The 13,374-nt window shown below is 33.1% G+C and overlaps 3 protein-coding genes across 3 annotated transcripts; 2 read left to right on the top strand and 1 right to left on the bottom strand.

Annotated features, from left to right (window-relative positions):
- Positions 1 to 563: 563 nt before the first annotated feature.
- On the top strand, positions 564 to 1,789 carry LOC135309899 (uncharacterized). The gene is made up of 2 exons (XM_064436556.1): positions 564 to 1,364; positions 1,556 to 1,789. The coding sequence occupies exons 1-2, from the start codon at positions 564 to 566 to the stop codon at positions 1,787 to 1,789; spliced, it is 1,035 nt and encodes a 344-aa protein (XP_064292626.1).
- Positions 1,790 to 7,677: 5,888 nt separating this feature from the next.
- Positions 7,678 to 9,572, top strand: LOC128677925 (uncharacterized). The gene is made up of 2 exons (XM_053759091.2): positions 7,678 to 7,907; positions 7,993 to 9,572. Exons 1-2 carry the CDS (start codon positions 7,854 to 7,856, stop codon positions 9,448 to 9,450), a joined length of 1,512 nt encoding a protein of 503 aa, XP_053615066.1. The 5' UTR covers positions 7,678 to 7,853; the 3' UTR covers positions 9,451 to 9,572.
- Positions 9,573 to 10,835: 1,263 nt separating this feature from the next.
- Positions 10,836 to 13,118, bottom strand: LOC128677941 (uncharacterized). Its single transcript, XM_053759118.1, has 3 exons — positions 12,963 to 13,118; positions 12,338 to 12,609; positions 10,836 to 10,967 (listed from the first exon to the last, which is right to left on the bottom strand). The coding sequence occupies exons 1-3, from the start codon at positions 12,963 to 12,965 to the stop codon at positions 10,907 to 10,909; spliced, it is 336 nt and encodes a 111-aa protein (XP_053615093.1). The 5' UTR covers positions 12,966 to 13,118; the 3' UTR covers positions 10,836 to 10,906.
- Between the last annotated feature and the right edge of the window lie 256 nt (positions 13,119 to 13,374).

The following is a 13,374-nucleotide window of genomic DNA, read 5'->3' as shown; positions in this document are numbered from 1 at the left end:
CTGTATTTTTATACCTACCTATATTATTGTTCTGTGTCATTATGTACCTAAGCTCTAGTATGTCATCAAAACATTACGCCCTCTTCATCAGTGTTGTCTGCATATTAACACAAACTCATGCATACCAATACCAACTATACATAAATGAATCTAAAAATGACACTTGGGATTGCAGTTTCACAATTTTTGATAAAATACGTAAAACACACACGGTTGTATTAGACGCAATACAAGATGATTGGAACTTAAATAATTGTCTATCTTCACTGACATTGAATGATGATAGAATTGTATTCACTGGTGATTACATTGTAGATGTAACAACAAAAATCAAATTGACGCGTTTTACGTTTGATACGTATAATATAGTTGTTTATACAAAGAGCCTTTCTGATTTTATATTAACGAACTCTGTAGCAGCAGTACTGTTTCAGTCTCACTGGTCACTTGTAAATATAGTCGTAGTAAATAACGCAACCTACGCATGTGAAGATAGTCACTTTAGCAAGGAAGTTAATTCAAGCATTGACAAATTCCTTAACGATTTCTGGAAAAAATATCAGATGGTGTATGTGGTGGTTGAGTATCCTAACAATTGTCCCAATAAATTTTCATTGTATGATGGAAACAAAAAGCCAAGCCCTAAAGTTGGTCAACATTTTGAAAGAACTTTTATAACTGTGCATAAAAGTGAAGTAAATGAAATATTGATGAAAAGTGATAAAAGTTTAACATACGGTTATCCACTGAAAGCGAACATTTTTTTTCGTTTTCCTACATCTATCACTGATTGCGCAAATTTGAACTCCTTCATAAGGTATAACAGTGATCTTACGAATGGTTACTGTGGACTAGATGCTCTAATCATGCACAATGTAATGGAAGTCTTCAAATTTAATGCCACTTTTGAAATGCAATCCACAACCAACTACGGATATGTTCAGTCAGGACAGGTGACAGGTACATTAGGCCTGATTGTAAGAGGAGAAATTGATGTGTCTTTCAATTCTAGATTCATAGTTTTGTATTCATTAGAAAACAATTTTGATTTCCTGTATCAAATATGGGATGACTCTTTATGTGCATTGATGAAAGAGCCAAACGAGGTTCCACTGTGGCACTATCCGTATAATATTTACGGAATAACTACATGGCTATTCGTACTACCTTGTCTAACATTCGTTGGGTCAATGATGTACGTGAGAAACAAATTATTTAGACTAAGAACATTAAAATTTTATATATATCCAGTAAATGCCGTGTGGTCTGGATTATTCGGGTTTTTCTTCAACAAGAAAATAAAACGGTCACTATTAGCAGCCCTGTGTCTTCTGTGTTCAGTGGTTTTCACAGCTGAATATCAAGTAAGTGAACCTAAAATCCCTCTTGATTAACTATTGATGTAAGGTAGATACGACACTTTCTGCAAGAATAAGGTATAATAATTAATATCTAAACTGTATTTTTTTAAGCGTAAAAAGTTGGACGCTTCGACCTGCTTTCATAGCTCAAACGAGAAATACCTATGTATTTCATCAGATAATTATTTTTCCAGGGAAACGTTAACAACATGTTCGCAACATTAGTAAGATACGATCGATTCAAAACGCTACAACAACTGTGCGACAACGGCGTGGCAGTGTACACATCTCCCTCGGTCGCCATACTGCTAGGGCGCGGGGCTTATCTGGATAACTCTAAAAGTTATCTCGTGAGAAACTTGAAGTTTTTCCCGGACAACCAAAGTGCTACAGGTCAGTACCAAAACAAGCAACAACAAGCTGAATAGTATAGCTCTTGTTTCTTTGGATATACTATGCCGATTTAAAAAACCGGCCCGTTCGCATTTTTTTAAATATATTCAAGTAAAGGAAATCCAGCCCATAAGTTGCGATTTCTAAGGCTCGGTATATATACACTAGAACATTCAAGACATAGATAAAAGGTTACCTACACATCATTTATAATGTCGGCAACCGTTTTCCAGAATATGCCCTGAATAACAAAAACACGAACGTTTTAGATTCATTTATGTATAGTTGGTATTGGTATGCATGAGTTTGTGTTAATATGCAGACAACACTGATGAAGAGGGCGTAATGTTTTGATGACATACTAGAGCTTAGGTACATAATGACACAGAACAATAATATAGGTAGGTATAAAAATACAGTTCTATGAGACGATATCCACTTCGGTATTTCATAAGGCAACTATTAAGTATCTAGAAGTCGGTCGAGTAGAAAATCTAAATCCATAAATACCAAATAAATATTTTTCAAACGGTTTATGTAAGATAAGTATCAATTGAAGTAGGAAAATATTTAATTGATCTCTTGATGTGTCATTTTTGAAGGCGCAGTAAACATTAGATAGGTACAGTAAACATTCAGGTGTAATGGATTGGTTTGAGCTTTAGCTTTTGTTGAAAATGTTGTAGCAAGAATTATTTTTGTATCTTTATTTTATTGATTGTATATGGTAAAGCAAAATAAAAATCGTGCAATATTCGTCACGACCTTTTGCAATAAAAATTTTGCAAAAAGGTTGAATAACTTATTCTTCCATGAGGCTCTCTTTCTTGTTATTCACATATATTTTCCCAAAAATTTCCACAACACAAATTTAAATAATTTACATGTAAATAAACTATTATGATATTGCATTTAACAATAGGTATTATTGTACCAACTTGTTTTAGAATATATCCATACGGATTTATGAACACGATTAATTAACACAATCTGTTCAGCTTCAGTATAAAATCTGCGCTTGTTGTTGTACACCATTGCAGTCACTATACATTTTTGAATAGGAATGGCAAATTTTTCTCTTTTGCTTATTTTTTGTATTTTATTTAAATTCTCCACTTCTCGGCTCTTAGACGGTTTGTTCTTAAACCCAGAAATATTGAAGATGAATGTTAAAATACGTGGTGGCAACGATTATTTAGATTACAATCCTGATCATATTACCTATGATTATCACATCGAAGAAGATTCTCGGCGCAAAAACATCGACGCAGTCATCAAAGTAGAGGAAACAATATATGTGATTGAAAACAAGCTATGTGAAGTCTGCGGTTATAATGACCAAACCGTAAGGAAAATTAGTTTAAATACATCTTGAACGATCAAATTTTATCGATGTGCTGAGGATATTGATTTTTATATACTTTCGTAATAAAAATAATATATTTTAGTTTTTGTTTTTGTTAACCACTTTCTTGTAGATCTCACTATATAAGTCTGTAATCTCACTACTACCATGCATAAATAAATATGAAAATCCCCTACTTAGTAACATGTTAGTAACATTCAACTACTATTAATGATGATGACTTAGGAAGTGCCTGTGAAGGCCTTATTTCTGAATAAATGATTTGATTTTGATTTTGAACTCCAAGAAGACTATTCAATTTAATGGGTTGTGAATAAGGTGGATAAAAATAGAGGAATACCCCATATGTAGAAATATTCTAGAAGAACGGGTTACAAATCGTATCTAGCAATTTTTGTGACAACGACTATTATTATTTCGTTATATTACATGATCTACATTATTTATATGGGGCGAGTGTATTTTGAAATTTAACTTAACAGTTATTTGTCTGTTCAATTTAATTAGAAAATGTGCAGTAACATAATTGTTTTTAGAATATTATTTCAAGAACTCTTGTCACTTTTTAATATTGAAAAGTGAGAAAAAAAGAAAGAATGTTTTACCGAATGTATGCAAATATAAATAAAAGGGTATAAAAGAGGAGCATGCTATCCACTACAAATAACAAAAAAAAAGAATTATAATGTATGCTAGCAGTAAATTCTATCCGAGTCTATCATTAAAGAAATCATTTAAAGTATCAGTTAATAAAGACTTGAGGTGCTTTTTAAATAGATTTAAATTTAAGCTTTTATATTGATTTGGAATTTTGTTATAAATTTTCGGTGCCATACATAATAAGCTATAACCGAGTAAAGCAGTTTTTGATGGGTGCTCATCAGCTAGACGAGGGAATAAATGAGCATTGGTTTTCACAAATGTTGCTACCTCAAGTATGTAAAGTGACGGAAGTGTAAGAATTTTGTGTTCTTTAAAAAGTGTCAATATAGGTGGTTTAATAAGAAGTACAAAAATATACAATAGAATAAATTTATTTAAAAATTAACAAATAATAAGTATGTTACATACTAATTTAAAATATTTTTTATTACAAAAATATATTTTTTAAATATAAATATTTAATAACTTATATATCTATATTAAAATAAATGATTAGATTTATTACGTGTACTTAAATTAAAACCCGTTTGTATAGCTTAACCCAACCACGTGGGTAAGAACTTAATCCTACGCCCTGCAATTGACGACAATCCATTGTCGTAATTAAGGTCCTCTAGATTAGCTAGCAAATCATTGCTAGGGTTGTCACCACGCAGAAGGGATCTCTTCGCTACTTTATGTGCGTCTTCATCGGCACCTGTGGTCGTTTCCACCAATGGCACCAGAACTGGAATTTCATTAACGACCTCGACTACTTCCAAGAGAGCCACTTCATGGTTGGGGTCTGTCGTAGTCGCCACCTCTTCTGGCACAGGAGAGGCGATCGCGATTCCGAGGATGGTGAGCGAGAGAAGGACACACATTGAGGAAGCCATGGTCTTGGTGGGCTTCAAGAAACTTCTCCGCGGAAAATTTGGATCACTCCCGAATAGTTGTTCTCAGTGCAGTATCTTCAGATTATGTTGATTGCGAGACCTTAAACGGAGAGTATTTATACTCAAAAGGTAATTGTGCTAAACGACACATCCAGAATTGGTATTACTGACGCATTGTGGCTGTATCCTGCTAATGGCCTAACAAATACTTACAATAACATAATGACCATGAATGTGTTTTGTTGTGGATTGTGCTGAAAATTGATGATTTAAGGTTTGTTTTGGTAATCTGACTAAATATGTTTTTTTCCGAGAAGTATGCGTGCATATACTCATTCATGAGTCATGCTTGCTTATTTACTTATCTATTTCTACTAGGACTTCTGATTCGGGAAAATCTGATAATACATAAATATTTACTGAGATGCCTCATTAGAAATATCGAGATATGATATCAGTAAGTATAAGAGTTCCATTCATTTAGTGATGAAACATTGAAAATAGATACAGTTTTATAGTTCCTTAAAGCAAGTACGTATTAATAAGATTTTTAATTGTTGGGTGAGCTCAGTATCTGAATACTGATCCTTGTTATAATTTAAGCATCCAATCCTTGGACTTAAAACAATATAAAATGAAATTACGAGATACAGAGATTTTGTTATGTCATGAATGAAACTTAAAATTAACAATTAAGACGATAAGATTTTTTTGATCTCATTATTATTTTTATAAATAAGTTAATAAGCATTTGTGATATGTATAACAAATCCATTAAAATTAAGGCGATGCTCAAACCTCGAAAATATAAAACAGATTTTTGCGCTTTTCCATATTTCTACCGATGAAAATTGTCCTTATTTTTTAATATATTCAGACACCATATAACTGACTTCTGTTCAACATCCAGTGAGGTATTTCACAATTTTTTTCACCTGGTAGGTACCAAATATTTGCCTTGATAAATAAGGCTCTATTATGTCTTGTGACTACGTGTTAAATGGTTTTGTTGCCCTTTATTCTTATCAGCTTATCAGACGCATTTGGTATCGTATTAGCACCCCCAGTCAAGGCTCGTGAGAAAACAATTACAAATATGTTTTTCAAAGAGCATTGGAAAATCGTGCGTCAATATCAGTAAGACTACCTACAACAAATAGTAATGTCCATTATTTAATGTACAGTTTCAATTATTAAGAATGATTTATGCAATCATTGTCTTGCTTATAAGTGGTGTGCAGGGTTTAAAAGGTACAGTTTGAGAAGTGTAAAATCTAGCAAAATTGGATCGTTGGAAAATGCGTTCAGTATTTTTAGCCGTCGCGTCGTTGGCGCTGTTGGCCGTCTGCGCGTGCGCGCCTCTGGACGGCGATGTGATCCAGCACATCCCGCCAAAAGCAGAGCCAACACCGTCAGCTACAGGAGAGGTTGGCTCAACATCTGGTGCTGCGGTCGGCAATGCTGTCGCTGTTAAGCCCGAGTCGGCCAGGGTACGTCGTGATGCTGCACAAGAGAATGACCTGCTTCCAGCAAGTAATGACGTCGATGTCTCACCATTTGAAGCCTTCAACTTGGAAGGCCGCGGTCGCATTAAGGTGCTGCCTGCTTTCCTCGGTTGAATATGTAAATAAAATATGTACCTGATCTGGCAACTTCGATGGATTTGCCGATGTAAGAATTGATATTGTATAAGCTCTGTAAAATTATATGAAGATCTGTAATAAAATTATTACAAAAAATAAATTGTATGTATAGGAAGTTGTCTTTATTTATTTTAAAAATATTTTGAAATCGCTGTCCCTCTTCCAGTTAATTTAAGTCACCGATTATAATGCATGTTTGCTGATTTAAATTCTGAGGAAAGCTTGGAATACCCCTTTTTGTATATTTATTTATTTACATTCAACTACCTTAACAATAACTTACTCTATCGTTACAGGCAAATATAATTTGATAATGCAGCTTACAGAACAATTGATTGGATAGATGTAGTTATTAATTGCAAGTAAACTTATGGTAAACATATGAAAGATAGAAGTTATATGATAATTATATTCCACACCAATGTTAATTGGATTAACATGTAATTACCAAGTCAGGTAATTATAACCACCGGTATATAAAATAGGATCTCGATGTTTGCCCTTAAGAAACATGAAATTAGTAGCTGTTCTCATGTTGACAGTATTTGTCAATGTTGGCTCTTCTTTAGAAAACACCGATAAATTAAGTCGTCCAGGAATGAGTCGTGATTATGTGCAAAACAGTGAGTTAAATTTTACACAGGCTGACGACAATATATTGCAGGCAACTGAAGCTGACAATATATACGATATAACTGAAATGGATGATAATAATTCAAAGAAAGTAAGAAGTACTGATGATGTTGAAACTCTTCAAACAGCAGAAGATATGGTTTATAGACCGTTATTTGTCTATAGAAGAATTCAACATAGCAAAAGAAGAATAACTATGTATAATGCATTTGCAGGATAAATAAACATGTATGTACATAAATGTTTTGAAATCATATTTTTTTATTTCATTTCATAATCTACTGCGTATGATATGATACTAATAGAGCTCCCCTTGGAAAATTATATATAAAAATAATATCCTTTAGGTTTAAAAATTAGAATCATTCATTTCCCATCAGAATTTACAACTTGTAACATAAAACTATATACAACAGCTATACGTATGACTGTTATGTAAAATCTATTTGACTTAGTACCTGGAGTACATATATAAATCTAAAGTAAACAAAATGGATCAGAAATCAAAATGAATTTATTTAGATAAATTAAATCTAGGTTAACTCATAGCATTAGACGAAGCAGCTGAACGTGATCTAGTTGTGAATGTTTACCAATATTCCTATTGTCAAATAATTATATTTTTATTGAGTAACTATCGACAATTATGACACAAGCCCGCTGATTCTTGATGAATTCATTCTATTGTATTTTGAGTAATGGTGTAGTAAGTGCGTGTCGTTTGGCTATGGTCAGACTTCTGTAAATTTCAAGAGTGATTAAAGTAATCAAAAAATAAGTACATAGTAAAATGAACAAATATTCGAACGTTACGAACGCAGTTTTAATTGGCAGTTAGTGTAAAATAATTGTAGGTGTTAAATTCAGAGAAATTGATTTCAGTCTTGATAAGTTATTCGTTTCTTACAAAACTCCTGAAATGGCTGTTAACATGTTTTATCAAAAGTTTATTTTATTTATTGGGATTTTCGACGTAAGTACTAGTGTATCTGATCTTTTTTGTTAACTGCTTGTAGTTTTTAAAAGGATATGATTTTATTCAATTATTTTAATTTCAGCTCGTGGCAGCTGGCATTTCACCAATTCATGATATGAAAGAGCAAATGTCAACCAAATTCGGGGGCGAAGGTTATTTACTGAACTCACCGCATAAAGTTTTAAAGCAACTTGACAATTCTATACTAAAAGCAACCAAAAATGTAACCCAAAACCCTAAAATGGAAGAAAACCTATATCAAATTTCAAAGGATCTCGTTAATGCGATTCTATCGAAACTAGACATACAAGACAAAATAACAAGAATCACTAGAGATGCTCTTGAAAGTCCAGATAAAAATAAAGGAATTACAGCAATAGAAACGAGACGAATTTTAGATTATTTATCTAGAACTTTATCTGGACATATATTAAGCATAACTAAAATATCGACTGAACCTGAATTGCATCGACTGGTATATGGTTTAGCACAAATTGCTGCTGAAATATCTATAGTAGCTGCTCTTAAAGATATCACATACCCTTCTGCATTGTCCAAAAAACAATCTGTAGATTTATCGCTAAGAAAGAAGCGAGCAGCCAATGATATGACTGAAAAAATTGTTACCACACCTATTCCAACGCCTTCTATTTATAATGTTATATTAAATAAAACAGATGCTATTAATAATTTAAAATCAGTGAATGTATCAATGTTAAGTAAAAGGAAATTAACTCCGTACTCTGTTTTATCTAGAATTGATAGAAAACCATTGCTGTTACTAAATACACAATTAGCAATGCCAGCTATAACGAAAGGTTTTTTGAATCAAACTGTATTAGATGCCGGCAATACCAATACCAGTACCAACGAAACAGAAGGAATATTTATAGAAAATTCGATTAATGGTACTCATTATGTAATTGCTACACAGACATTAGAAAATCAAGAATCAACTGCACCGGATCAACTCGTAGATGACTGGTTAGATTCTAAGGATAATATGTTTAAATCTCCATTAAGATCAGACATAGTAGCTGAATTGGAACTGGATCAAGCTGAAGGTGACGAGGACGCTATAAACAATAAAAAGGCTAAATTAAAATTAGAACGGCTTGAAGTGAAAGCAAAGAAAGCTATTCTTTACGCTGGAGACGTTGCTTATCTCACTGCAGCTAGTGTTGTGGCATTGAGACGAGCTTTAACCGCGTCCATTGAAGTTAAAATGTCTGTGACATTTGCTAAGAACGGAATGACTTCTCATCAAGACCTAATGATGAATTTGGCAAAAACAGCCGCCCAGCAAGCTGGAAAAGAAGCAAAGATTGCATCTTCAAAATCTCTTGCCTGCGAAAGAGTTATAAAATTGGCACTGAAGTACACAGCACAATCATATGGTGCCAATCTCAATCATGTCGCAAACAGAGTAATCATGGACACGCTGTCTTTGGCGACTCTTGCTAAATCCATGGCGTTTGTGTCATCCGATATCGCAATAAATTCTTTGTACCAGGCAACTGAAATGAAACCTCCATCGTGAAATTTAAAAGTAAATAGTAACGATTAGTATTTAAGTTAATTCAACACGTTTATTTCACATTTCTATATTGCGTAGTTATTGGTATTTAAAATTGAATGTAATAAAATATATATGTTCTTTAATCAATTTCTTTCTATAGTAACGGTACCTAAATTCATATTCGTCGGCAAAGTCAAAATCATTTCATCGATTTGGCCACTTAGTCAGACTTTTATAAATACCTAACAATAGTAGTATACAAGTACAATTCAAAAAACATTTCTTGAATTGTAGCCAAGGTAGCTATAGTTTTTTTCTTATATCAATTGATTCTATTTATAGGTACAAAATGACTTATATTTTCCCTCCTTCCACTTAGAACCACCGCCTTCATCCACTTGTGGATCCTGCGATATGCAATGCAGGATGTTCCGAGCATCCAACTTTCAGTTTGACGATAAGAAAGTCCAGTTCCATTTTGTGCACCTGGGTGATATCATCTGGGTGAGGTAAGTGGAATTTTATTGTGAGTGTTCTCCTTTCAGCTTGTACTCGATTAATCAAATCAGGGTATATTGAGTCGATTTTTTAGTCAACTTTGTTGACGCAGGTTGTTATTACTCATATTTTCGTTTACTAAATTAATTACTTAATTGATTAATTTCAACCACCAAACCAAGAACATCCTAATTTCCCATACATATGATATATATTTTTCTTATATTTTAGGCGCCTATTCAAAAGGTTCATCATCATATCTAGTGTGTTATTAACACTGGTGTCAGAATTCATTCAAGTCGCCTAAAGGCATCTGACATGACTTTTACGACTACTTACCGCCATCTAGTGGCAGGTAGTAGCATACACATTAGTGTCCATCAGTGTGGCAGGTTTCCTCACGTTGTTTTCCTTCACCGGAAGCAAGTGGTGGTCTAAGTATGAAAAGGATACGAACCTGAGACCTTTCGATCCAAAGGCGGGCGTCTTAACCCATATGTAACTGATTTATGACATTATTACGTACGTTTTGTACATTTAGCTTTTTATTTATATATATTTTTTGTGTGACAATTTTCAATAATTTTATTGGAAATACAACTTTTATTTTATTTATTTATTCAAATTTTGACATTTTTAATAATGATGTAAATTCGTCCTCCCAATTTTTAATATATGTATAAGACCTATATTTGTTAATTGACGTCCTTGGAGAAAAGGCTGCGCTGAAGTTTGTTGCGCCGCTTCTTCTTCACCTGCGCTTTGGAAGCCGGCAGTAGACGTCAATAAGTGATGTATATCATCCTAAATTGAATAAAGAATTTTGAATTTGAATTTGATTATAACTAAATGTCTTAACCATTACACCACCACCGCTTCTAGTAAAAAGTTGGAAATAAAAAATAAAATTCATATAACAATTGTATTTATGTTTAGGATTTCACTTTCAAATCTCGTGTCGTTGTCATTTTGGAAGAGGTCACCAGTAAGATCTCCAGTAGGTGTAGGGCTCATAGTAACTGTACTCGTATGTCTTGACTCTGAAAACCAAGAAAATATTGGCACAATAAGTACAATACACAAATCCATATTATAGGTATATATACTATACACTTATGTAACCCATTTATATAGTGTACAAACAAAAAAGGCAAAAACAGCTAGTTAGTTTTAAACTACAATATTATCAATACATATAATAATCCGGTAGAACAAAAAATCTGTATATTGAATATATTTACATAAAAATAAAATTAGGCGATAGAGTCATAGTAATAGAGATTTGAAAAAAAGTCTGTCTGTATGTTCGTGTGTATGTCTCTATATCTGTATGTCTGTTTGTCTGTTTGTGCACGCTAATCTCCGGAACTACGGACTAACTACGGAACTACGTATTCGAATGAACCCTATTTTGTTATATAGCTATTAAGCCTGGGCATCATATGGGGTATACATTATTTTGAAAACTGGAACACCTGATGGAGAACTATGATAGTCTAGCTAAACTACAGGAAATATAGAAAAGCTTGATGAGCATTTTCTGTTCAGTTATACAAATCTATAATCTTGGAACACCTAATGCAGACCCTCCATCATGGGTATAGGCATAGCTGAACTATAGGAAATATAGAAATGACGCCCTAACAAAAGTTGTTCAGTCTGATGGCCAACTTTATGTGGCTTTCTTCAGGGTGCATAACTCTTCAGGTCTTTTTATATTGGCTCTCGAAGGAAGGATCCCCAGTATAGTATATATTAATAATGTTTTTAATTGACTCCTTAACAAAAATTCTCCGGTCACTCGAACGAAGTCGCGGGCATCAGCTAGTACATAAATAATTGCAACATCTATCAAATATTCACATTAGATCGTATTTTTAAAAAATATAATGATATTTTTTGCCAGTCTGCCTTTATAAATACTTTTTTTTTAAAGATTATATGTACCTACTCATTGCTATCAATATTGATGTAACACGACGAAATTGTGTTTGTACCTGTCTAAATGGCGTTTGTATGCAGCGATGTTCATTTATTTCGACCGGGTTATAAATAGTTCCCAAGAGGAACAAAGGATTTTCATATAATGTTTTAGGCCGGTTTTTGTTAGACTTCACTTTCACTTATAAATTTCTTTGAAAAAGTTATAACACACATCCTTGTGTTTGATGCGATTTTCCACATGCGTTATTTCAATTCGTATTAAATTTGCTACAAGTAAATAATAAGAGTGGGCTACACCGTCAAGTCTGGCGTTAATTTTAACCTGCGCAGCAAAAAGTACTCAATTTTGCCTAAACGTTTAAATAAAGTTTAAATAAAAAAAGTCAAAGTTGACTGGTGTAACTCACACAACAAATGTTTTTATCCACCACAGAAATAAACATAATATAAAGTAAGTTAATATTACCTTGGAATGTAATCGTAGTCATAAGTGTCGTAATGATATTTGGAATACACTGGATATTTATAGTAGCTGCTCCACCAGAGACTATTGTCTGTTTTTAGGTCTTCCTTAGCTTTGTCATCAGTTGGTACTACGACTGTAGCCGGTTGTTTCAAAGGAGCCTTTTCTTCCACTGGCATCGCTATAAACGCAGCATTTACTGGTTTCAATGCTTCTTCGACAGGAATGGCGTAGCATGCTGCAGTGACGGCTAGGATAGCCACAATTTTTATGATCTGTAGAAAAATAAAACTATATTCAAGTAAAAATGTTGTGTATGAACGTTACAGTTTTGCGAAACTGATTTTTCGAATATGCCATGAGAGCATAACTTTGAAACTACTTACTTGATTTGATAAAATCAGTGAAAATTATAGGTAAATAAGTTAAATTGTAATAAAAATGTGATTGAAATAAGTTGGTGACCAAAAATGAACTAGGTACCTCTCATTATCCATAGGTACCTAAAATATACCTTTAAAAGTAAAAAAATAAACACAATGTAAATTTTCCTGAGTTTGTTTACATAATAAATGTTAACTATTATTACTCAAAGTTCCTAAACAAATTAAAATAAAAAAAATCTTACCATTTTGCCTCCTCGAAATTAAAGATCCTTGATTACAAACTTTGATGCCGCGAGATGGATTCTTATGGTAATAGAACTCGGACCATATTTATATATATATCCAAAAAAGGATATTAAAAGAAAGAGACGACTTCCTCTGTCCTGCTCTTTCTTCATGTTCTTTTTCTCTAATCTCAATAAACATGCTACAATTAGGTATGCATGGTAGCCAAACTATTGGGGATATTACGTCAATATGATATAACGGATTTAGCGGATATTTTTATACATCCATTGGTTTTTCTGTGCTATAAAATGTGCAATGACATAGCGATTCCATAAATTTCCATTTTAATCAGACTCCAGCAAAACAAAACTATAAACACTGAGGAATGTTGCCTTAGCATCACCTTTGGACTAGGACGCCGACCAT

This window comes from Plodia interpunctella, chromosome 18, assembly GCF_027563975.2.
Source record: "Plodia interpunctella isolate USDA-ARS_2022_Savannah chromosome 18, ilPloInte3.2, whole genome shotgun sequence".
In the NCBI taxonomy this organism is placed as follows: domain Eukaryota; kingdom Metazoa; phylum Arthropoda; class Insecta; order Lepidoptera; family Pyralidae; genus Plodia; species Plodia interpunctella.
The sequence above is the reverse complement of the archived record's forward strand: the minus strand, read 5'-3'. Positions and strand labels throughout refer to the sequence as shown.